The 24432-nt window shown below is 54.4% G+C and overlaps 11 protein-coding genes across 11 annotated transcripts; 4 read left to right on the top strand and 7 right to left on the bottom strand.

Moving 5' to 3' along the window:
• Positions 1-10: 10 nt before the first annotated feature.
• On the bottom strand, positions 11-1484 carry BJX68DRAFT_276027 (fumarylacetoacetate hydrolase family protein; the record flags this gene model as incomplete). The annotated part of the gene is made up of 3 exons (XM_071047987.1): positions 1048-1484; positions 641-976; positions 11-567 (listed from the first exon to the last, which is right to left on the bottom strand). The coding sequence occupies exons 1-3, from the start codon at positions 1397-1399 to the stop codon at positions 11-13; spliced, it is 1245 nt and encodes a 414-aa protein (XP_070898701.1). The 5' UTR covers positions 1400-1484.
• Positions 1485-3358, bottom strand: BJX68DRAFT_96927 (F-box protein). Its single transcript, XM_071050098.1, has 3 exons — positions 3306-3358; positions 2168-3225; positions 1485-2114 (listed from the first exon to the last, which is right to left on the bottom strand). Exons 2-3 carry the CDS (start codon positions 3138-3140, stop codon positions 1570-1572), a joined length of 1518 nt encoding a protein of 505 aa, XP_070898700.1. The 5' UTR covers positions 3141-3225; positions 3306-3358; the 3' UTR covers positions 1485-1569.
• Positions 3359-3541: 183 nt separating this feature from the next.
• Positions 3542-4371, bottom strand: xanC (transcription factor xanC; the record flags this gene model as incomplete). The annotated part of the gene is made up of 3 exons (XM_071045730.1): positions 3542-3732; positions 3782-4231; positions 4278-4371. The coding sequence occupies 3 exons, from the start codon at positions 4369-4371 to the stop codon at positions 3542-3544; spliced, it is 735 nt and encodes a 244-aa protein (XP_070898699.1).
• A 3835-nt stretch (positions 4372-8206) lies between these two features.
• On the bottom strand, positions 8207-10111 carry BJX68DRAFT_237847 (S-adenosyl-L-methionine-dependent methyltransferase). The gene is made up of 5 exons (XM_071040255.1): positions 10039-10111; positions 9545-9965; positions 9360-9489; positions 8829-9277; positions 8207-8758 (listed from the first exon to the last, which is right to left on the bottom strand). The coding sequence occupies exons 2-5, from the start codon at positions 9843-9845 to the stop codon at positions 8445-8447; spliced, it is 1194 nt and encodes a 397-aa protein (XP_070898698.1). The 5' UTR covers positions 9846-9965; positions 10039-10111; the 3' UTR covers positions 8207-8444.
• A 491-nt stretch (positions 10112-10602) lies between these two features.
• Positions 10603-12169, top strand: BJX68DRAFT_276025 (uncharacterized protein; the record flags this gene model as incomplete). Its single annotated transcript, XM_071047986.1, has 5 exons — positions 10603-10755; positions 10812-11178; positions 11248-11365; positions 11426-11490; positions 11577-12169. The coding sequence occupies 5 exons, from the start codon at positions 10603-10605 to the stop codon at positions 11981-11983; spliced, it is 1110 nt and encodes a 369-aa protein (XP_070898697.1). The 3' UTR covers positions 11984-12169.
• A 1128-nt stretch (positions 12170-13297) lies between these two features.
• On the top strand, positions 13298-15095 carry BJX68DRAFT_96903 (pepsin-like aspartic protease). Its single transcript, XM_071050097.1, has one exon. The coding sequence runs from the start codon at positions 13533-13535 to the stop codon at positions 14886-14888; it is 1356 nt and encodes a 451-aa protein (XP_070898696.1). The 5' UTR covers positions 13298-13532; the 3' UTR covers positions 14889-15095.
• BJX68DRAFT_276023 (Zn(II)2Cys6 transcription factor domain-containing protein) lies at positions 15094-16674 on the bottom strand (the record flags this gene model as incomplete). The annotated part of the gene is made up of 2 exons (XM_071047985.1): positions 15094-16543; positions 16609-16674. 2 exons carry the CDS (start codon positions 16672-16674, stop codon positions 15248-15250), a joined length of 1362 nt encoding a protein of 453 aa, XP_070898695.1. The 3' UTR covers positions 15094-15247.
• Positions 16675-17127: 453 nt separating this feature from the next.
• BJX68DRAFT_267159 (RTA1 domain-containing protein) lies at positions 17128-18034 on the top strand (the record flags this gene model as incomplete). Its single annotated transcript, XM_071045729.1, has 2 exons — positions 17128-17293; positions 17382-18034. 2 exons carry the CDS (start codon positions 17128-17130, stop codon positions 18032-18034), a joined length of 819 nt encoding a protein of 272 aa, XP_070898694.1.
• Positions 18035-18812: 778 nt separating this feature from the next.
• BJX68DRAFT_255489 (short-chain dehydrogenase) lies at positions 18813-19862 on the bottom strand (the record flags this gene model as incomplete). Its single annotated transcript, XM_071043046.1, has 1 exon — positions 18813-19862. One exon carries the CDS (start codon positions 19860-19862, stop codon positions 18813-18815), a length of 1050 nt encoding a protein of 349 aa, XP_070898693.1.
• Positions 19863-20278: 416 nt separating this feature from the next.
• Positions 20279-22330, top strand: BJX68DRAFT_267157 (Zn(II)2Cys6 transcription factor; the record flags this gene model as incomplete). Its single annotated transcript, XM_071045728.1, has 6 exons — positions 20279-20376; positions 20436-21155; positions 21229-21325; positions 21383-21666; positions 21774-22183; positions 22278-22330. 6 exons carry the CDS (start codon positions 20279-20281, stop codon positions 22328-22330), a joined length of 1662 nt encoding a protein of 553 aa, XP_070898692.1.
• A 290-nt stretch (positions 22331-22620) lies between these two features.
• Positions 22621-23847, bottom strand: BJX68DRAFT_267156 (class I SAM-dependent methyltransferase; the record flags this gene model as incomplete). Its single annotated transcript, XM_071045727.1, has 5 exons — positions 22621-22894; positions 22977-23130; positions 23236-23492; positions 23563-23670; positions 23789-23847. 5 exons carry the CDS (start codon positions 23845-23847, stop codon positions 22621-22623), a joined length of 852 nt encoding a protein of 283 aa, XP_070898691.1.
• Positions 23848-24432: the final 585 nt, after the last annotated feature.

Genomic DNA, 24432 nt, shown 5'->3' with positions numbered 1-24432 from the left:
CCAAACCAAATCACCTCGCCGCCCTAACCTCCCCCACACACTCCCCGAAGCCCACCCCACTCCTCTCGGACCCGACAAAAGCACTCATCCGAACAACGTCCCCATCAAGAAGATAAACCCTCTCCCCGGCCCCACCAGCAAGCTTCACACTCTCCTTGCCACCTTTCGTACTCTCCAAGAGACACCCATACGACCCGTCCTCCTCCCCACTAACCGTCCCCGTGCCCAGGATATCTCCAGTCCGCAGATCACAGCCGGAGCTCGCGAGGTGCGCGGCCATTTGGCGGTGGGACCAGAAGAGCGATTTCGCCGCGGAGGTTGCGATTGTTGTTGAGTGTGCGGTAGAGCCGCTAATGTTGTGCAGGATTTCGACGCTCATGGTGATATCGTAGTTGAAGTTTTCTTCTTCCTGTAGGTGTTCGGGGAGCGAGGACTGGGGTTTCGGGCCCGCGGCCTTGAAGGGCGTTAGGGCTTCGACCGTCACGATCCAGGGGGAGATGGTTGTGTTGAAGGCTTTGCCGTTTAGGGGACCAAGCGGGATCATTTCGAGGCCTTGAATGTCGCGGGCTGGATTTGATTTTAGCATTTAGTTAGAAAGTTGGATCGGGGCCCTCGAAAAGCGATGCAGAAGAAAACGTACCGCTCCAATCATTAAGCACCACAAACCCAAAAACATGCCCCTCGGCATCCTTCGCATTAACGCCCTTTCCCGACCCAAGCGGACGTCCGATAACGACGCCAAGCTCCATCTCGTAATCAAGTGCGCGAGAGGGCCCATAGATTACCGTTTTTGGGGTTGGGTTCGTGCGGTCGTAGAAGTGGCCATTTGGGCGGGTGATGGGGGTCCCTGAGACAACGATGGTCGAGGCACGGCCGGCGTAGCCGATTGGGAAGTGGAAGAAGCCCGGGGGCGGAGAGGGGTCGTTTAGGATTGCGCGACCGGCGTTGCGGACGTGGTTAAGGGAGCAGGAGAAGTCTGGTTTTCTTGTAAGTTCGATTGAGTTCCATTTTGCTGGGGGAAATGGGGTAAAATAAAGAGGGGGGTACCAGTGAATGCGCCAATTGAGACGGGGAGGTGCAAAGTAACCGCCGTGACCTCTGCTGTTGTGTTTGGCGGGAGGGAGTTGGTGCCGGACTGTAGAGCGGATTGGAGGTGATTACGAACAGCCTCATGGACAGTGGCCGGAAGCGCAGCGAAGGCGTTTAGCGTGTTTTCCGAGAAGACATTATTAGGAAGATCGGAGACGCTGCCGAAAAACGCGACGTTCTGAAGGGCGCCGAGAAAGATGACCGTATTGTTCAGACGGGTGGCGCATTGCGGGGCGTGGGCGGGGGAGGAAGCGACCCCGTAGGGAAGGTTTTGGATGGAGAAATGGTGGCTGTAGGCTGTCGAAGTCATCTTGATTCTGCAACTGTGATTGAGTTACAAGAAGTGCGCCGGGTAGACGAGGTATAAGTATGCATGGGGCTCTGCTCCCCACACTCCCGGGGTTGTCCACATCCCGAGCGGATCGGCAGGAACAGCGCTGGGCAAGATGTCATGGATGAATCCACTCCAAACGATCAACATCAAAACGAAACAGAAGGCCGGCAATGTAACCAGGCTTCAAAGTCCAACAGGGAGGAGAAGTCGCGTTCAAGGAAGCGGTGTGGCCTAACCTCACTACCATTGGGCCCATGGGAGGAGTTGAAAGTTGTTGAACCGTCCTGGCTGTGGAAAGTACGACGCTCCTTGTGGTGCATCTCAAACTTGAGGCCTGCATTACTACAGACGAGGCGCAGGCCATCTAGCCGTTCGAACTGGGAAAATACGCATCTTATTTCTGCTTCGTGGCAACAGACGGTGATCCTCCTTAAACTGGGAAATCTCTCCTTGTGCACACGGACCAGCTCAGTCAGGCCGTCGACAAGGATATTAACGTAGACATCAGAAGAGTATGATACAAAGAGGCTCTGTAGACTTCTTGGTAGGATGTCGACCAGTGGGGTTTTTAGGCTCTGCTTGTTATCCGAGAGGTTGAGTAGGTTAGGCGCACGGATGCAGAGCTCTCTTAGGCGGGAAAACTCCGCGAATGACCCGAACCAACGACCGTAGGATCGGTCGGGCGCAACTCCTGTTATTATCTGTCAGCTGCGGTCAGTCAAAGTCACGCGGTATGGCCCTGACCAAGACGAAAGTTTTCTCGCAGTCCCGCCTCGTTGTCAAACGTATCGTCGTAGGCCAGGCCTAGGTAGTTCAAATCCAGAACCTCGAGGCTGCTTTTCTGGCTCAACAGGGGTACGTAAAACTCTGATCGGAGTAAGCGATCCCTTGGTGCACCGAAGGAGTCCTTGTACAGGTTTGTAAAGGAGAATCTCTTCAAGTTTGCGCACGGGGTGATATAATCCGGCATTCCGAAAGCCTCTCCACAAGTGCATTCCAGCTTGATTTCCTCGACGCTTGAGCGGCGTGGCGCTGACAGTTTGCCCTTGTCCTTGCGCTTGGAACCGACCGTGTGGACATAATCACTGTCAATAATCCCGCTAGCAGAAACACTCCGTATTGAAGGCAGATGGAAGAATGGGAAAAGATCTCGAGCAGGATCTAGAAACCTGTCTTCTGGAAGATCAATATTCACCTTTTGCAATTTTTGCAGCGCAGGCTTCGAGTCGCGAGCGGGCGCGGCAGCGTGAAAGATGATTTCGCGGATGTGAGAGGGGATGGGAGGATATTGGATGTGCAAGTCAACCAGATTGTCCAGCAATGTGAGGATGAGAGCACCCCAATTATCACCAGCTCCCAGAACGAGTCCATTGCGCCAGCGTTTTCGTGCACAAGGCGAACGGCTGGCTTGCTGCACGCGCTCGTCGACCCAGGAAGAGTAATAATGGGGCCTGTTCACAGACAGCTCCAGGGGGCCATAGCTCCGCAGGGCCAAGTCTTTCAGAGCCAGCTTCTGGACCGTTGAGGCAAGCTCAGGATATGATTGGATGGTCCGGGTGAGAAGATCGATGCGGCGACCTGTCAGGTGAAGCTCGGTGTACACGAGACGGAAAAAGATGGCTCTCAGACGGCGACAGACCTGGAGCAGGCGTGGCCGCTGTGAGGGCTCGAGAGCGTTCCCAATGAGGACGAGCACCTCGACGGGGAGATGCAACATTTCGAGGGGACGCAAGAGGGCGAGGGGGAGAGAAGAGCGATGGAAACACAACGAGGGAAGACGGACGGGCCTCCTCGTCCGGAGCCTGAGAAACCCAAATCCTGATTAGTCACCCCCGCTCCCGCTTTCCCCGCGTCCTTTGGTCCTTTTGTGCCTGCCACTCACTCTTCTTGTGTTGTCGCTGTTCTGTCTTGTCCTCTGGAAAGGTTGGAGAACACTTAATCCTCAAGAACCTCTTTTACTGACCAGACTGTCTTTGTCTCCTTATCTACGAATCATCGCCTGATCGACCAGAATCAGGCCGCAGATACCCTACACCAAGACTGATCCTTCAATGCCGACCGATTGATTACCATTCTAAGAGCTACTACATACGCCAGACCGCTTTTCCAGCACACACGCTATCCCAAATGCAGCGGGCAGTTCATCCACCCCAAGCTCTGGCACTGGCATGTCGCCATATCCATCGTCTGACCCTGTGTATACCCGACCGCGCCTGGATCCACACCCACCGGGTATCCGGGTGTTGGAACAAGAATAATCGCATTCGACGACGGGCCGAGTGTCTGCAGAATCTGCGGTAGCGATGTCTCTGCTTCCGTTAGCATTGTCCGGCATCGGTACCAGGACGGACAACATACCCGTGGCTAAATACACAGACCCCTGAAATCCCCATTGCTCACACATTTGCATCGTATCGAGTCCAAAGCCGGCACCCAAGAGCCCAGCGCCGCCGTCACTGTCTGGAGCGACTAGTGGAGTTGTTGTGCCACTGCTTCCGACGCTTCCTCCGCCCCCTCCACTCGGATCGTCATACATTGGCGGCGTCGGCAAAACAGGCAAAGGAGCCATCGGGTTGAGACTCATATTATACGAAGCGCAGGTGGCCGCCGGCGGACACTGTAATTCGGGAGGAGAGGACGAGACCGATGGTGACAACGACAACGACGAGGAAGTAGACGACGGCGAGGGCTTGACTTCGTACGGAATGCATGGTGCCGACTGCCACCCGTGAAGTGTCGCTGCAGCTCGGAGCTCGCTGGCGATTACTCGTTCTTGTAGCTTAGCGATACGGTCGCGGATCTTCCTGCCTACTACACATTAGTACCAATATTGGTGAGAAAGTGGAGGACGCACGGTGATTTCTCTGCGAAAGCCGATTCTGCAACCTTCTTCTCTCCGTCGGGTCCTGCTTCTGGCTCTGCTCAGTCTGAACATGTTTTGCCGGCATCCTGACTATAACATATTCACTGAACCAGCATATCACCACCAGATAGAACCGCCTGAGAGAGATACTTATATCCCGTACCTCCTCCTTAACTCGACCCAGACGCAACGCTAAACTCCGAGGTGGGACAGCCACCTTACCATCGCAACCCTAACCCTGGATTTTACTTCGCCTGTCAACCTCCGAGCATGATGCTGTACATCCTCGCCCATGAACCATGTGTTCTTGAGCTGAGTGATTGGCTGGGGCGACTCTCGAAGTGGTGATCTGTGCGACCACCGGAGTTCTGACCATGCTATGTTTAGACGCATGCCGGGAGGTGCGTTATCGATTAGAGGTCTGCATTTACCAGGGTAAGCCATTGAGGTCATAAAGGGTGATGCTGACAGACACACTGGGCGCGATTGGAACTGGCCAGTCGCGTTGGTGATTTAGCATTGTCTATTCTTGTACCTCTGGTCCCGCTATACTAGGTATCGAGATTACGGTTGCTGCCCGTCGTGAGGTTTGGATTCACCGACCACAAGGCGCCGATAGCGGGCGATATGTCCTAGACCTTGAAGCTTCGAATTTCCTATTCTATCAGGCCATTCCAACAAATCCAGGCGTGGGAACATCGCAGGGAAGCAAATCATTTGAACAGCTCCAGACCATCCAGACGGACCTGGAATGTTGACCATCCTAGTCCGATAACACCGCCACTCATTATAACGAGCAGAGATAATGCTATTCTGGACAACGATTTTTTTTTTGCTCTCGCTTTTTTTCGAGAATCCTGAAGGGGTCCACTATCTGAGCCCCTTGACGGGTGAACCTCCCTGTCAACGAAAACTCCACATCGTCAGATAACAAAAGTCCCACCTCGCTGTTTTACCGCGTTGTCTCTGATAGTCCTCTATGTACTCTTACCGCTCCTCTTCTTGACCTTCAGCGTTATATTGAACCATAGAACCGACCTGAAAGCCTAGTGTCCTGAACATCCAAGAGTGATGGAAACTGCACCATCGCGTTGGCCAATACATATCCGTTGGAACCAGACAGGCCTGAACAACAAGCACAGACGGCACCAGATGGCGGCGAGAAGGAAAAGCCCAAACCCCTCGACCTCTCGACCCCTCTCGAGGTTTTGCCCGCCTCGCCCACCACTGTTCCACCTGTTGAGAATTCAAGCACCAACAAGCTTTGTCTATCCAGAGGCCAGGAGCAAAGGAAACTGCATTCCGGCTAAACAACAACCTTGCTTAGTTCGAGCTCGGTGGCCGGGTGGCGATCGTGGGTAGAGCAAGTAGGCGGGCGGAGCAAGCAATTGGGCTTGGGTGCGGAAGGGAGAACCCATGAAAGGAAGGAAAAGTGAGACGGTCAATGCGCGCTTGCATGGCACGGGTTGCCGTTGAGGTGGGAAGCGAAGGCTTGCATTTCTGTTGGCTGACTGGACCCTCGTCACGGTAGGTACTTATCAGAAGGAATGTTTTCTTCTTCCTGGTACAGCGCCAGAGCGGGTTACCGGCGATGCACAGGGCCAGAGATGGGCACCAGCATCCCCATGCTTCTCAGCTGCGAACGCGAAGAGTATGCTTCTCTAGAAGCCACATCGCGCGATCCGACCCGTTGCTTCGACCCTCGCTATATAGACATTCCAGCGAGCGTACCACGATAGGATGAGTGAGCAAAGATTGATTTCGGCACTTGGAACCTACACCTCCGGACATCTAACGATGCTGGGGTTTGCTGCGGAACTGTGCATGGCGGCTTCCGCCATGTCGTAAGATCCTGGTCTGCTCGAAAGTAGGCGTCTGGACCATCCGCCGGCCTTGGTGGCAACGTCGCGGCGCGGTTGGGGTTTCTATCGATGAGGCGCGTGTCAGGGCGTTGCGCTCCGTTTGAGACATGATATGATGAGGCGAAGTGAAGTGAAGTGAGGCAGGAAAGATCGACAGACAGCAAGCATACTCGCCCCCCGAGGAGGTAGATATGTACCATCAATCACCGGTACATTGTAGAACAGGCCAATCCTCGATATTTCGGTAGACATCATGTCTGAGTTAAGCGACTGAATGAACGTTGGGGAGGGAGGTTAAAGTGGAGGCGTGCGATGGCGAGGCCTCGCGGTGGGTTACATTCTCAAAGTCGCCATACCAATTTTCTGCCTAATAGTGCGATAAAATAGGGGAGTTATGCGTCGGGTGGGTAAGGAAGGACGGAAGGGTATCTTAACAGATACATTTACCCCCAAGGACTGGAAACTCAAAAATGAGACTTGAAGGTCTGTTCGCCATTCACGACGAAATCAAAGGGCACCGACACCGGCTGCCATCCCAGTCCACATTACAGCTGATATAGTTCCTGGTAGAACAGAACTTGGAAAAGGTGCGCTTGCCTGGAGGGAGTGAAAACTCTCATCCACCGGGAACTCACCGGGAACGCAATAGCTGCGGCATTCTACCTGGGTCTCAGTGTCAGGCTGCAAGGGTTTGGAACACCGGTGGAGTGGCGCTGTCAAGCAGAGCTGAGTACACGAAACGGTCAGAAAAGACCATCGCATCGAGTACCGACAGCAACGCGGCATCTCTCCAAACCTGCGAAGTGCCTAATACTGATCTTTTCATCTGCTGGTTAGATAAGATATTGATGGGACGATGGCAGCTGAGGTAACTATGCCCACTCGAGGTAGATACTGCGATAACAGTACCTGGTATGTATAACGAAGCATGCCGGGCGTTATGTGGCAGTCGGCCTCCGACTGAGTTGCGTTTGTACCACGCCCGCCGCACCCGTTTTCTTCGTATGTGAGGGTGAAGGGTGAAGCGAGGGTACATGATTTAATTTATGGAGTGTCGCTGCACGGTATACTTGGAAGTGGATTCTGATTGTGACCTGGGCTGCCGAGGGATCGATCCTGTTTCTCGGTGCACCGTAGGAGCAGATTGTATATAGATACCGGGCCGCGCGGCCACACATCTGTAGTTTGTTATTGCTAGAGAGCCAGTTCATGGGGTTCTTCTATTCTGTGGTTGTGCTTACTGTTCTGGAGAAAGACATTGCTGAGGACTCTCCAGCCTTGGATATCTAAATGGAAATCCACGCGCTCTGTTCGATTTTGTGTCTGATTGTGCCCCTCTACCCGAACTATTACAACTGCTATCTTTCTGACTAGTTTCTAGTCATTGATCTTGCAAAACTAGTAGAGTAAGGAGAATCCCCGAATCGCCCTGGCTGACGCTTATGGCACCAGGAAGCTGAGCAACAGTTTCGAAAGCAATAATCTGACAAGCACAGATGATAGATGCCAATGCAGGAGGCGAAGGCTTAACAGCCAACACAAGATTTATTAACTAGTAGTAGTACCTAGGAACTATGCTTGAGATCCGGGTGGCTACCACGGGCGTGATGTCCTCAGACAAGCGAGTGAGATATCCCTGGGCATGACACTTAGGGATGCTATCGGCGTGCCCATAATAGGTTGTGGCGTATTCTGGTCTAGTAGATTTTGGGGGGTAGACTATTATTCGGTAGATAGACGCTTTTGGTTAACTGATAGAGTGGGTTACGGGAAATTGTAGTTTGTCGAGCCTGGATGAGTCGAAGGTTAGATTCACCAGTTGACTCTGTATAGGCAGCTTGCCTATACATGGCGAACAGTAATGACTAATGACTACACTTGGTACCTCGGAAGACTTGAGCTCTGTTCCAGGTGTGGTATACAGGACTGGTTTACACTGGGCGGCAGGCAGGGTCTTTCAACGGTATAGTAGATCACCCTATCATGTTTTCCGTCCTTCTAGGTCGTGGTACGTATCAGCCAAGTCGATAGGATATCGATTAGAGAGTGATTCTAGGACCCCACGTCACACAATACGACAATCGAGGTAGCGCTCGATCATAACCACGAAACTGCTCCGTAGGTACGTAACTATTGCTCAGCGCGTCAAGGCCACTCACTAGCTGGTACACATAGATTCCGCCACGCCACTGGACAAAATCCTGTCGATTTCCGAGACCATACCGAACCCTACCTGACTACATACATCATGTCATGGATACCATATACATAAACCTCTAACCCCAAAATCCAGATCCTACGCAACTTCCGCCTCAATAACCATCTCATACTGCTGCGGATCCGGCCAAAACTTCACAATGCGGAACCCGGCCTCGCTCAGCAACCTCTCCCACGCCCCCTGCGTGCGCTCTGCCGCCGACAGCAGCGACATCATGTTGACGTCCATGGTCGTCTGACTGATGCTTGCGCCTGTCGGCGGGAGGACGATATCGTAGACGAACAACTTGCTGTACCCCGGCGTCATTGCTGCGCGGGTGTTGGAGAGGAGTTGGTGCGCTTTGTCGTCGGGCCAGTCGTGCAGGACGGCGTGCATGAAGTAAGCACGGGCGCCTGATAGTGATTAGTATTATGTTAAGCGGGTGAAGCTCTGGGGGTAAGTGGCCTGGTTGTGCTGGCTTACCAGTAACAGGCTGCGGGAGGAAGAAATCATGCACCATGGCGGTAATCTTCTCATCAACCTGTGCCTTGGCAATAATCTCTGGAAGGTCCTGCAGAACCAGAGCCCCCGCGGGGAGATTCGGGTGTTTCTTGAGGACATGCGAGATATCAATCCCCGTGTTCCCGCCTACATCGACGACAAAGGGGGTACCGTTATCGAGTTCCGCTCCCTCGAGTAACCGTGACGTATCGTACACCTTGGTCCAGGGCGTCTTCCACGCCGTCCAGGCCTCCATGTGTCCTGTGAATGCTTCATAGTGCGTCGGGCTCTTCTGGAGGCGGCCGAAGAAGTTGAGGTCGTCGGCGTCGGAGTCGGAGTAGTTGTTGACCTGGAAGTCGGTGGGCTCTTTGTACGAGGTTTTGGCGAGGTAGCCGGGGAGGTTGTGGCCGGCTGCGATGTATTGGTAGGATCTAGATGCGGAGTATCGTGAGTATGGAGTCATGATGTAGGTTGAAGTATAGATAGTAGAGATGGCGTGGAGGTGGATCTTACGCAGCCTGGAGTGAGGCGCGAACCTTGGTGCTCTCATCACCGATGGCGTACGAGAATGGCGTCGGCTTGAACTTGTCTTCGCCGGTCTCTTCGACGATGTAAAAGGCCGCCATTAAGCGGAAGAATCGTCCTGCATGCCCCCATGAGTGCCGCGAAATTGAAAGATACAGTGTAGGAAAGCCTACGCAGTAAGTTCGTCTCAATGGCAGGAGTGGTAAGCTGCACCAACTCATCAATCGTCCTCTCACCACCCCCAAGAGCAGTCCAGGCCTTCCACAGCCCAAGATCGATGCACGTCTGCAGCGCCGCAAAGACGACAGGATGCTCAAAGCAGAATCCCCATGCCCGCTCATAGGGCGACTCGAGTCGAGCCAGGAGGCGGCGTGTGGCAGCGCGTACCTGCAGGCGCTCGACTTCGTTGTCGCCAAAGGCCTCGGGCTGGACTGCATCGAGCGCGGCAATGGTTTCCTGGGTTTTAGATGACATGGTTGGTGCTTTTGCGGAATTCGACGTGTGCAGAATGTGGATCAGCAGGGGTCCGACGGGAGTGCTTCAGGTGTGCAGCGCCTGGCTGCTGCGGGCTCGTTCTCCATATATATGGCTGGTCTACATCGTAAAGGTTAGCCCGTTGAGGACTCGGTGGCCGCAGCCACAGACTGATTGGGAAAAAGGGGCTTTCCTTTTCTGTATCTGGGGTCTTTCGAGGAGTCGAGTCGAGTCGAGTCGAGTCGAGTCTGGACTGAGTGCTGCGAGTTCCCGAGTTCCCGTCCCCCTGACTCCAAAGCTAAAGCGACGCAAGCTACCACCCCAGAGGCCAGACCTGCGACTGGCCCCGCAGCACCTGTCACCGAGCGTTATCTGTCAAAACGATCGACCCGAAGGAAACCGGATGGAGGCAGCGTGGCCATTGGCCAGAGACAAATACGGGCTCGTCACTGGCCGCCGCTGAGTCGCGGGCGCCGGGCCGGGGCTTGGGCTGGCCCGTGTCCAGTGGGTCGGGGCTTCTCACGGACCACTGTTGAAGAGTCAGTATTGACAGGTCTATTTCCACCAAGAGGACGGGACCATTGCACTCGAGCTGGATGAGATCAGCTCTGGTGGCGTGTTTCATTCCGACAAAGACGGTGACTTCCCTGATCAATGCATCGGAATAAATAATGCCACGATGCTTTGAGCCTGGCCGCACAGAGCACTCCCACTTTTCCCTCCCCGAGACTTGTTCAGTTTCTGTGGCATCGTCAGCATGGGCTACTACGGAGGCCAAGGCCCCATGGTCAATGGCGTCCTCTGGATGCTGGTCGTCGTCTTTGCCCTCTTCGTCGGCCTCAGACTCTACACCCGCCACCAAATCCTGAATGCGGTCGGCATTGACGACTGGCTATGCGTTGTAGCACTGGTAAGACCACTGACGACATCAATATACCACTGACAAAAAGCGCTGACATACCCAAGGTCCTCCACATCCTCTACACCATCTTTGTGACGATAGCGAGCGTCTACGGCCTGGGCCGACTCTCTGGCGACGTCGGCAACCTGGACATCTACTTCGAGGCCGTCAAGTATGAAATCTTCAGCCAGTTTGCAGGGATCATGGTCATCGGGCTTGGCAAGTGTGCCGTCGGCATGTTCCTCCTCCGAATCATCCGCAACAAGATCCAGATCGCCTTTATCCACATTTGCCTCGTCATCACGGCCATCATCACGCTCTTCGCTAGCATTGTTGTTATAGTCCAGTGCTCGCCGGTCAAGAGGAGCTGGGACCGCAGGGTTGAGGGAACGTGCTGGATTAATTTCTCGAATATTGGGTATACTGTTGGATGTGGGTTTGCCGGTTGCGGTTGCGGTTGCTGTATTTAGTTCTTGGTCGCTGACTTGATCGCTGTTGCAGCTTGGTTCGTCGCCATGGACTTTGCGTTTGCCATTCTTCCGTGGTTCGTGGTATGGGACCTCAACATGAAGCACAAGGAGAAGATCACTGTCGCTTGTGGATTGAGTCTCGGAATCATGTACGCAGCTCCAATACTCGTGATTACCAACTATCTAGGATACTGACATGGATATTCCAGCGCCGGAATCTGCGGCATCATTCGCACAGAAGCGCTATCAGGCCTCAACGCCAACGAGTACATCTGTACGCACCCCGATCCCATACCCATCTCACTCGAACGTCACCCCTTGCATTGGAATCAGAACTAACAGTCCCTCTTTTGACGGCAGACGACACAGTCCCCATGCTCATATGGTCCGCCGCCGAAAGCTGCGCAACAATAATGTGCTCGTCGATCCCCGTCCTGCGCCCACTCTACACCCGCCTCCGCTACGGCAGCAAAGGCAGCTCAGCTGGGACGGGCGACTCCTCGTACCAGCTCCCGATGTATGCACGGAACCGACACTATGGTGGATTCTCGTCGAACAAATCTGGCTTCAAGACCTCGGAGCTCGATGGGACGACGACGGTGGATCTTGGCATTGATACGTATCACCAGAAGACGGTTATCAGCCACAGTCATCCGACGAGTGGGAGTAACGGAAGCAATGAGGATATCTTGCGCGGGGCGGCGGGGATCGAGAGGACGGATGAGGTCGAGGTTACGTATGAGCGGTTCGAGCGGAAGATGGAGTAGCTGAGGCTCTTTCGCGGCATGCCTGGTATGCTTCTTCTGGAATCTGGATTGCATGGTGGATGGGTGGGATAGGTGGCCACAGCACACCCACTGCGTTCGCCTTGCAAAATTCTATTTGTTTTCGCTTCGCAAGCAATTTTTCCCGCCTCGTCTTCTCCCTCAGACTGCCCGGTCTTGTTCTCTCGGCTACAATTGACTGATACGGCTCTGGACTCCTTCTCGAACCCAGAATCCCGGCCAATCACGAGCTTCGCCCGTACCCAGAGAACAGGCTTGTCGGGCACTTTGCCTACCTACCTCGTTATGCCGTTCTCGGTCGGGGAAATCTTCTCTTGAGAGTCTGGAAGATTTTTACACGGGTGCCTTTTCTTATGACCAGGATGGGTAGTGTACATATATTCTATTCTGGTCATACTTTTTCTCGGGCGGCTTACCTTCTGTTGACTTCACTTCACATGATAGATACCCTTTTTACAATGTTACTTTTCGGAATCAATATGTTCTCTCCCTTGATATCTATATCTTGTCATCTATACGTAACAATCAAGATTAGCCACAGAATATAGTATGCTAGCTAAATGGAGATAGTAGTGGGATGAGCATTTGCTCGTTTACTTTATCATAGAACGCTACGAGACCAATGATGTGAACCTATAATCAGACAAGGTAACGAAAACTTTTCTCTGCATTGCGGGTGGCATGTAGCCTGCATAAATGCTTTTGGGTGCGGGATTATATATATAACCCGAAGGCGACATGCAACCTGAGTCTGTTGAAACTGGCCACGATATTTAGCCAATGTAATTCGATGTTAGGTCAATAGGCTATGGTAGTGTATATATAGACAGGCAGGCAAGTTATCCGGGATACTGGTCGTCTATATGCATCGGCTATGTACATGGGGTAAATTTCGGCAACGCGGTGACGCGCAGGGTAGGTAGTTGGTGGGCCATTGGCTATTCGAAATAATATGGCTGGTAAGGTTGAAGCTTGGGGCTCCATCTAAAGGCAACTAAGCCGGGCAGCCAGGATAGATCCGCTTCCATTGAGGCTGTGAGATTGTCAATCACAAAATCTGCCTCGTGGAGTCTGTGGAGAAGGCTTTGTTAGCGGAAGTGAACCTTGGCTGAGGTCATCGAGGTCAGGCACACGTGCCACAGGCTGAGACAGCCTGCCAAGGGTTCCACCAATGGGGGCCGTTTGTCTGACTCTGTGTCTGCCGACCGGTTTTTGTGTTGCTTTTTGTTGAACTTTTCGAACTGAATCGGCCCTCGTATTCTCAGATCCGAGCGAGACAAGCTTCATTCAAAGAGAATTAGCTTTGACCACTGCAGCCACCCTTCTCCTGTACAATGTACAAGATAAACTGCTGGGGACAGCCTCAGGCGATCCCAATCGGGCGCGGCGGGCGCAGGCCCCACTCGCTGGGCTGTACTCTCAGTTTGCCGCCGTGTGTTACCCCGATCGATCCGGATTGACGGTTGCCTATTTATGACACTTCCCTCGTCCGGTTTTCCCTGTCTTCGAACTTGCAACACCCAACCTCACCATGAATCTTCGCGCCCTCGTCGCCGGCGGCTTGCTGGCCAGCGCCAGCGCCAGCGCTGCGGCGCTCCGCATCCCGCGGGACCTGTCCATCCGCCAAAGCACCAACACCTCCTCCCACACCATCGAGCTCCGGGCAACACTGTGGGGCTCGCGCTTCCACGCACCGGTCACGATCGGCGGCGAAACATTCAACCTGCTCGTCGACACGGGGAGCAGCGACACGTTTGTCATCGAAGACGATTTCGAGTGCACGACGCCCACGGGGCTCGGGGATACCCTTGTCACCGTCTCGCAAGAGTCCTGCGGGTACGCAGATGAAGAGTACGAGCTCGGCGATAGCAATACCTTCCAACGCCTCTCGAACGAGTCCTTCCAAGTGATCTACGGCGCAGGCATGGTGCGCGGTCTGATGGGTCTCGAGGACATTGAGCTCGGCGGCGTCACCGTGACCGACCAGCGCTTCGGTCTCGTCAACTGGTCGACCCCCGTGAATCTCGGGTCCAGCGGTGTCCTTGGCCTCGCATACCCGGTCATCACAAACGCGTGGGAACTCAACGGGACAATCGACGAAGAGAGCCTGACGTACCAGGGCGAGAACCAGCCCTACATCCCGCTCTTTGTAAACATGTTTCGCCGCGGCCTCGTCGAGCCTTACTTTTCCCTTGCCCTCAACCGCCTCTCTTCGGACGACGAGACCGGACATGGCGGGTACATGGTCCTCGGCGGGTTGCCGGACGTTGACACAGTAGGTGACTACACGGCTGTCCCCGCGGAGTACTACGATGATGCGCCGTACCGCACACCCAACGGGACGCGACTCCGCTCGTACTGGGCGACGACCGTCGAGCGGCTAAACTACGGCGACAACGGCGAGTACACTGACGAGTACCAGACGATCGTCGACACGGGGGCTCCGCTGTCCTCCGTCCCGACCAGGGTCGCCGAGGAGTACAATGCGCTCTTCGACCCGCCCGGTTCCTGGAGTGAGATCCAGCAAGCATACCTGGTCAAGTGCGACGCTAGCCCGCCGAAATTCTCCGTCACGCTGGGCGGAACGACGTTCGGGACGAGCAGTGATGATCTCATCCTGCATGCTGGCGACGACGACGTGTGCCTCTCTGCGATTACCCACCCGCTGCAGATGGGTACAGGTGAGGGTGATGCGACGAATACGACGGAGCTGTATATTCTTGGCGCGAGCTTCCTCAAGGGCGTTGTGTCTGTGTTTGACTTTGGGAACTCGGAGATGCGGTTTGCGGTACGCGAGGAGAGTGCGGCGCCTGTGCTGGAGATGCTGGGTAGTGTGAGGCTGGTTGTCTTCGTCGCTGTTGTGGCGGTTTTCCAATCGGCGCTCTAGTGGTGCTTGACATCATTTGAGGCGATCTGATTTTCCACGACATGTATACCCTTTCTATTATGTTTTATGACTACATATGCCTTGATCTGTATATATTATGGTCATTACGGCTTCTAATGAAATCCTTCCCAGTGGATCGACCGTGGATTGCAAATAAAATGCCCATATTTGAGCCTTCCCCTCTCAGCTCCCTCTCCTTCCCTACCTTCCGCCTGCTCTACTCACCTTACTCATCCACTAGGTGCACAAGCCGCAGTCGGGAGCTCGCGACGAAGGATCCAAACAGCAAACCATCTTACCGCAGAAGATACACAGCTCATGAACAGAACATGTATTCTCATGTACATTAAATCCAACGCTCAACGACTAACAACCTCATTCGGCCACTCCAACCACTCCTCCCACCCGCACCCTTGCCCCAAGAACCTCGTAACCCCCTGCACAACAAACCGCCCCGAATCGCCAAACAGCGACGAGTCCCGGAACCGATGGAGCAACATCCCATAATGCGCAAGGATAACCAGCGCCTCGGGCCGTCCCTGCTCAAGCAGATCCCCGAACTCGATATCCAGCAGGAGTGGCCACGTCGTTATGCCGTTTATTGCGGCGTCGTGTTGATGCATGGGATCGCGACGGGGGGAGTCGGATCCGGGTGATGCTGATGATGGTGGGATTGAGGTTGAGGCTGAGGTTGAGCCGTCGATGACGTTTAGGCAGGCCTGCAGCGACTCGATGGCCTGTTTATATGTTTTAGTGAGGTCGTTTCCCAGATTCGCGCGCTCGACTAGACCGAGGAGTTTCGCGCACCCGGGACCCAGGCCCAGGCGGCCAGGGAGCTTGTACAGGTCCATGTTGTACTTGAAGTGTGGGGCCAGTGGTGTATCCTGGATAAAGTGCCAAGACTCGCCGATGATTGCGCGGACGCCGTGGTAGAGCCGGAAGAAGTGAACGAAGCGGGTGAGGAAGGCGCGGAAGTCGCTCGGATGGCTGCCATTATTACAGCCTCGGTTTTCCCCCGTATGCGGCCCTTGTTCTTCGTTGTCGTCGCGGTAGATCAGCGTATCGCACAGCATATGGATCCCCAACACGGCAGCAAAGACGAAGAGCGGGACGCATGTTTCGTGCGTGACGGGGGGATTCATCTCCTTGTATATGGCCAGCGCGTGAGTTTGAAGTTGAGCCGCGTGGTAACGGTAGAATGCCCGTTGAATGGGCGGCCGCGTCGTGCTCATGTGTAGTGCGCTGAACGCGAGGAGCTCGTTGACGAGGTAGGGCGATGATGTGACTGATTGGCCGACAATATCTGTCAGCCAGGGGGTCGACCGGGTTGGGTCGAAGGTCTCGAGGGTCCGGGTGCAGAGGTTTTGGAAGAGTTCGATGTGGAGCATGTTGACCGGCTGGTCGGAGAAGCCTGAGGATGCCGAGAGGGAGGAGGCTGAGGGACCCTGGTCTGGGCTTTGGCGATGCGGGGAGATGCCGGCGCCGGAACCTGGAGTGGTCGGCACTGAGTGTGCTTGTGGTTGAGCCTGGGCTTGAGGTTGAGGTCCCGGTCCCGGAAAAGGAGACCGAGGATTCGCGCTGAGGAAGCGGCTGCCGTATTCGCATACTCGCTCGGAGGCGATGCAGTTGGAGCAGATGGGCTGGCGCTCGTCGCACTGAGGGTACAGGAAATGGTTAATCATCCTGCGGGGTAATGAGAGTGTATGCCTCGCTTACACACCTTGACATGCCGCCGCTTACACTCGAGGCAGCCATTCCGCGATTTCCTATGGGTTCGTCGTGCCATTCCGAGGGCCGAGTCCGAGTACGCGTATTGCTGCACGAGGGTGGTGGAGTGGCGAGAGCAGGATATTAAGCGACCGTTATCCTGGCGCCTATCGTGGGAAAAGAAATCAGGGGCAGGTCGATGAAGATTTCTGATCTCTCTCCCCACCAATGCAGTGAGTCTCCAGATCGGCCGCGTGGAATCAGAACCTTAGCCTGATTTATCTTTGAGGCGCAGGGTTCATGAAAATTTGCGCAAATAAGAGGCGAGAAAGTCCGCGTATGCACGGGCCACACAGCTTAGTGCGGTTTTCTTTGGTCCGGGAGGCTCCACCCCGAGCCCTAATTTTATCTTTGCTATACGCGTATAGACCCTGGACGGATCGAGCTGCAGATTATAAAGGAGACGGCGTCCATTCCGCACGAGGAAAGTAAACCAACCATCAGAAGAGACACACAATTGTTACAGTCAAAAATGGCCAAACTCGAACCCTTCCGCGGCGACTACTACCTCTGGGAATACGTCCCCTCCATCGCCGCCTCAATTGTTTTCCTAATACTCTTCTTCATCCTAACAGCTTTCCACTGCTGGAAGGCCTGGAAGACACGAGCACGCTTCTGCATCCCATTCTGCATTGGCGGTATATGTATGACCTCCCCTATCTCCATAGAGTCGCCTATCCACCCACCACCCACCCGCTCACAAACCTCTTGACTAACACGCCGCAGTCGAAATAATCGGCTTCGCCGCCCGCGCCGCATGCACCAACCAAACCGCGGAATTGATCCCCTACATAATCCAAAGCGTCTTCGTCCTGCTCGGTCCCGTCCTCTTCGCCGCATCCATCTACATGGTCCTGGCCCGCCTAATCCGCAGCGTCGGCGCAGAAAAGTACTCGCTCGTCCGCATAAACTGGGTAACAAAGACCTTTGTATCCGGCGACATTATCTCCTTCCTCGTACAGGGCACTGGCGCGGGGATGATGGCCATGGACGGGATGGGCCAGATGGCCAAGGGGATTGTGATTGGGGGGCTTATGGTGCAGATTATCGTCTTTGGATTCTTTATTGTTACGTCAATTGTGTTTGAGAGGAGGATGAAGCGCGGGCCTACGACTGGGGATACGGTCTGGAAGAAGCATCTGTATCCGCTTTATGCGGTTAGTTGGCTGATCATGGTTCGCTCGATCTTTCGGGTGATTGAGTATGCCATGGGGCAAAAGGGGTATCTCCTTGCGAACGAGTGGCCGATGTTTGTCTTTGATGCGGTGCTGATGGTTGCTGTTATGGTTATCTGGGGGTATTGGCATCCTGGGACGATTAGGCAGGAGGCCGCTGGGGCGCAGTTGTTGAGTATGGGGAGCTATCAGGGTAAGGCGTGATCATGGCCGGGGGCTCGGATGGAGTGGTGAGAATAAGAAGGGAAGGGAAGGGGAGGGTGGCAGTGAATAGATGAGGAGTTGGGAGTTTGGCTTGGATTTACTTGCATATTGGCTTCCTGAAGCGGCTAGAACTACACTCTAGAGTCATATTTCTCTGGCAGGAGAAATCCTTACTCTATATGATGATACGATGACAGATGAGCATCATCCATGTCAGACCCTGCGTGTAACTATGGGACGGCAAAGAAGATCTAAAGCATACTATCACATGAGCTCATATATCCGGGATATGCCTTACTTTGACAGCAGGCCTCAGCTGACGAGACCCGCCATTGGCAGCCAATCAAACCAGGATCATCTTGCTCTGACCTCACTTGACTTGACCTGGGGACCTGGGGATCTGGTTTAGTTACACACGGATGAGATTTTCATGTCGCAGGGAACGTCAGAAGAGGAGAGCTGCCGTGTCATCCAAAATGGCAGTTATCAGGAATATATAAGATTCATTGGACGATTATCTGGTGGTAAGCGATCGATCACGGGCAATACTACCTTACTATGGGGATCATATAGAACATGGGGATCGACCGCTTATTCCTCCCAGACCATGCGACGTGGGAAGTTTTGTCAAGCCCAGGCCTCGCGGTCGAACCCACTTAATATGAGAACCGAACCAACAGTACAGTGCTACCAGCAATAGAATGCTCTACTACCACCCCCTACTGCTCTCTGCCTCTTGCATGCCCTGCCTGTTGTTCAACGAGGCTAGCATCCTAGTTCAGTTCTCTGCAACCCCCACCAACCCACACATATCCTTCCAAACCTTTTCCTCGGCATCAACATCATACATCTTTGGAACAAACCCAACCCCAAACGCATCCCCATCATCAACCCCCTTCCCCGCCTCCCCACAATCCTCCAGGTACCGCCCTCCCCGCCCCTCCCACTCCGCCGCAACAGCCGCCCAAACCGTCGTCGCAGCCCCCTGCTCGGGGCTCTTGAGAATCCGCGCAATGGCCGGGTTACTCATGAGTATATCCACAAATCCCCGGCCGACATGCCGCGAGATCGCAGTGTCTATTGCGCCAGGGTGCAGGCTCGTCGCGTGCAAATTGCGAGCCCCATACCGCCGCTCAATCGTGTTTGCCAGGTAGATTTCGGCGAGCTTTGCGCGGGCATATGCGGTCTGCATGTCGTATGTGGATGTCGCCCGCGTGAAATTGTAGTCATAATGCACGTTGTCGCCCTCGCCATCCAGCCCCGCAGCCCGCGCTGCAGACGAGGAGACGACAACGACCCGAGACGATTTCGCCGCCGAGGCTGCGCTCAGCAACGCATCCTTGAGCAAATGGAACAGATAGAAATGGCCGAGGTAATTTGTCGCAAAGTGCATCTCGTATCCGTCCGCGGAGAGGGTCAGCTCTGGGAGCCCCATCATGCCTGCGTTGGCGATGAGAGTGTTGATCTTGCCGCTCGAGAGGCGAAGAATCTCGGCGGCGGCCTGCCTGACACTTGCGAGAGAGGAGATGTCCATTTGCACGAGGTGGATGCGCGATCCATTGTGGGGGGAGGACTGGAGGAGAGTGGAGAGGGCAGTCTTTGCTGACTCGAGGTTTCGGACGGGCAGGTAGAGTGTTGCGCCCGTTGTTAAGAGTGCGCGTGCGGTTTCGAGGCCGATCCCGGACGACGCGCCTGTGAGGACGATGTTTGTGCCGGGGAGCGCGTTGGTCAGAGACTCGTCGGCGAGGATTCGCAGGGCTGTTGGGCGGGCGTCGCCCGGGCCGCTGGGGTTGGTGTGCAGGTGGGCGTAGGGCTGAGCGGGGGACATAGTGGCTGGCTCTGATGAGGTTGGAATTGAGTGGGATGTGATGATAGTATTGCAGAAGAGAGACGGATGATGAGAGTTCATGAGGAGAGTATTGAGAGTTTATATGTCTTTTGGCTTTGGGATATCTTACTATAGCTTGGGTCCTTTACAGCGGATATCTTACTATAGCTCGGATCCTTTACAGCTACGGCCTCCCATTCCATCGGCTTCTGAATCATTAACGCACTCCATTCTCGGTCATCAACAGCTCTACACAAGAGACTGATTCACAGCCAACCAATCAGATGCCAGTGCGCAGGGGTTCAAACTCCACCTGATGCTCGGCCGCCGGCGGCCGTCAGCCCGTCCGCAGATCGTCCACACTGCACCCGCAACCGGCGGCCGACTCTCTTTCCCCTCATCCCCGCCCACCAGCCATGGAAGCCACTACGAGACCCGCACCAGCTCTTCAAGCCTGCAAGTCGTGCAAGGACAGGAAGCGCAGATGTGACAAAGCACTCCCAAAGTGCTCGCTGTGCGCTAGGTGCTCATCGCCTGCCCCTTTGTCGATCAATCTCGGCTGACTCTGTCCAGGAAGAATCTGCGGTGCGATTACCGGTATAACCGGATCGAGTCAAACACATTGCTATCGCCAGCATCCCCTGCCGCACCTACAGCGATTGACACCATCGGCGACAGCACTAAACCTGAGCTCCCTCCCCTAACGCTCTCCTCCATACTCTTCCTAGACCCAACGCTCCTCCAACATGGACCGCTTCAAGTCCAAGTTGACCAACACGGTACACAGATTCCCGGCCACATTTCAGCCGCTGTCGGTAGCCTCGAGATGATCCAAGAGACGGCCGACAAGTTTTTCGAAACCATTCATCCCTGGATGCCCATCCTCTCGAGAGTGCGCTTCTACGACGTCTATCTCCGCGATAATCTCCACCACAATAAGGCCGATGTAGTCCTTCTCTTGCTCGTATTACGACTGATAATATCAACCCCAATCCAAGATCCACGGCTGGGGATTTACGATTGGACCAAACAATTTTACCAAAGGGTCGAGGGGTCAGGCACTCCTTCAATCTTGGTACTGCAGGCGAATATCTTCATCGCCATTTATGAGCTTGGTCATGGACTGTATCCCAACGCGTATATGACGATTGGCACCTGTGCGCGGTATATGTATGTCCTTGGGATCAACGGGACTAGTACTCGCAACGTGAATATGAATCCACCGAGACCAACGTCGCTGATTGAGGTCGAGGAACGAAGGAGGGCGTGGTGGGCTGTTGTAATTCTTGACCGGTAGCTTGCGCCTTCCAAGTTACCTATGCGCTACGCGATGCTCACTGACCTTTATTTTTTTATATATATACAGCTTCGTGAGCATCGCCGCCCCAACCCGCCCTTTCGCAACACCGGATCCGGAGCTGGACGATCTCCTACCGGTTGATGATGAGGATTGGAATAACGGGGTATGGCCTTAGCTCCACAATGACCCTGCCTACCACCGCTAACATATACTGGGGTAGATCGTCAATGCCACGGAAATCTGGACCGTCGCGACGCCCAGCACCAAACACATGAGCAAGTTTTCCCTTCTCTGCCAGGCTGCCCGGGTTCTGGGCAAAGTCATCTGTTTCCTCAATAGATCTGGCCCGCGCAATGGCACCAGCACCAGAAACGGCAACGAGGATGTAAACGCACGCCAGGATGATATAGAGCGGATACAACTCGACACGACCCTGCAGGCGATGCTCACCGCCGCTATGCAGCTCGACGAACCGGATCTGGACACGATTACTTTTATCTATGGGTACGCACACACCGTCCCTTTCTGCTCTCCATCACACTTTGAATCACACCCGATGATCCCTACTTTCACTGTTCTGTCCTACCTCTTACCTAACTAATTACGCAAAGCACCACGCTGGCCCTCTACACCCCACATCTGTCCAGCGCAACGAGCGCGAGCGCAACAACGCCAACCACCCGGGAACCAATCCTGCACGCACCGACCCGCGCATCGGAGCTCATCGCCGAGACCACCGACACCATTTACACGAACCTGCTCGCCAATGACTGTCTCTTCACCCGCGACGCGGCGGGGCTGTCCCCGTGGCGGGTGTACTTTGCGTACCGCACGCTGGGCGTGCACATGCGGACATTGCGGGAGGCGAGGAGTCTGAAATGCCCAGCTGTTCCTCAGACTAGAGTCCGGATCGATCATGATGGCGAGCCCGAGGAGACGGTCGAGAAGGCGCGGCTGGAGGAGATTGTTGGGGCCATGAAGGCGGCGTTTGAGGTTGTTGCGAGGCGGTGGAGGGTTGGTGGTAAGGTCTATTCTATTCCCCTATTTGCTGGCTGGTGTAATGGAGTGCCCGCAAGGACTTTGTCTGTCTGCTAATTCTTGTATTGTTTGGATAGGGATGTATTTGAGATTGCTGGAGGCACAAGAGGTCCTTGCGGTAGGTGCGTAGGTACGAAGATATCCTGAAAGCGAGTGGCTGAAAGAGGCGGGGGGCTGGAGACTTTATATTACATTTTCCTCTTATTATATCCATTTGCGACCTGATTGCAAGGATCTCGGCCCATGTCAGCCGGATGTTTTCCCTAGCAATGTCTACAGATGATAAATAATACGACGAAGACGGTACGAAGGCCCGTTGGACAACCACACGAGTAACCAAAACTCCCTCTATACGAAAAGGATTCAGAATAGAAATGTCACTATTCGATACTATTCACTATTCACTACAATATCTCATCCTCATTTCCTCGCAACAGTCACGTAAAACCCCAAATCCAGCGCCGCGCCTTGCGCAACCTCTCTCCGGAACCCCTCAATCTTCTCCCTGAGTTCCGGCCCCGAGCCCAAGAATTTATCGGGACGCTCATCCAGAAACTTGTAGCTGAGTTCCTCCCACGCACCGAGCACAGCATACGACGCGGTGAACCGCATGGCCGGGAAGATTTTCGGTGTGTAGAGCTTCGCCTCGGACATGCCGATGGACTTGCAGGTCGTGGGTAGGGTTTTGAGCCAGCTAGGAGATAGAAATAGAAAGATTAGCACATGAGCCAAGTCCAAAACTAGGGCGAGAGGGTATGTTGGTAAGATGGACGGACTCATAGCGCAACTCGGACGAATCGAGATACTGCCGCCAGGACGGGAGATGCTGCTCTAGCGTTGTCGTGACTCCGTACAGCGCGCTGTGCGTGGACTTGACGACGGCCTGGTTGTAGATGTCTGATTCCATCCATTGGATATATCCACCAGGCTCTGAGTATGTCTCGTCAGTACATCCATCGTTCAAACCAAGTAACCCACCTCCACCCCCACTTCATTCCGCAATATACCCGTTCTTAATCAATGGGAGAATCATACTGAGCAGATCCACCAAATTCCGCAACACAAACTCGGGATCATTATTCCGGATCAGAACCCCAAAATACCGAATACACACGACGTCGTATTGCCCCTTTAGCTCGTCCGGGACTGGCTGTAGGATATCGAGGGTGCGCAGGGAGACGTTGGGCGGTAGCCAGTCGGCCGGCGGGAACATGGCGTCTGTGATGTCGAAGCCGTCGATCTGGACTGTGGGTGGGACCGAGGGGAGGCGGGAGAAGGAGAGGGGCCATATTCTGATTGACGACAGGTTGGTTTTTTTCCCCTTGCTCCGTGTGTTTGGGAGGGGAGTGGATGGGAACGTACCCAGTCCCCGTAGCTATATCCGCGACCTTTGCATTTTCGGGGACCGGGATGTCCGGATGAAGGAGGTAGCCCAGGGACTCTTTGACCCAGTAGTGTTGGAGGTTCAGCCTAGCCACAGAAGAGCTTGGTTAGCATGGGCACGCGAGACTGGGGTGTGCTGGAGCATGCGAAGGTTGAAGGAGGTGGCTGTCAGAAGTATAATCGAGCCACACGGCGTACTACTGACCGCGCACTTGATTGGCTGTTCGTCTGGATCATATATTCCCCTTTGCGAATGGGCGCCATGGTTTTGGTTGGTTGATGTGACGGAGTAGTTGAGGATGATATTCAAGTAAGAAGGTCAGCACCCCTCCCACGACAGGGCGAGGATTGCGCAAAGATATACTACCCCTCCTTCCACCCCTCTCTGAGTAACCACATCATCACCCGCATTGGGCCTCCGCTCTGAGCTGAGCAAAAGACGGACTAGCGGGAGCGGTACATTCCGCTAATACGCATACGCATACGCCGCTGCGACGCCGTGATAGGGCCGATAGCGATCGGAGCTGCGAAACGCACGTGCGGAGGGTCTTGGTATGCGCATACTGCAGAACAGGTCTACCGTGCTAACTATTCGTTCCTCGGAGGTTGGCGAGGTCCATTCCCTGACCCGCACATGGTTCGGTTCGCGTCAGGGTTGCAGATCGTCGCCGTTCTATCTCCATTACGGAGTCGGCGCCGCCGAGGGGCTCCGCTCCGCAGCCTCCGCTAGGGTATTGCGGTCCGGTCAGCGGGGACTATGTGTGAAGCTTAGTATGGTGGCTTTTGGGCGTAGTCTTACGCATCTCAATGTACGATTAATGATTGGTATGGATTGTCCACATAAGCTTT

This window comes from Aspergillus pseudodeflectus (genome assembly GCF_044049435.1).
Source record: "Aspergillus pseudodeflectus strain CBS 756.74 chromosome Unknown BJX68scaffold_23, whole genome shotgun sequence".
In the NCBI taxonomy this organism is placed as follows: Eukaryota; Fungi; Ascomycota; class Eurotiomycetes; order Eurotiales; family Aspergillaceae; genus Aspergillus; species Aspergillus pseudodeflectus.
Note: the sequence above shows the minus strand (reverse complement) of the source record. Positions and strands in the feature narration are given on the sequence as shown.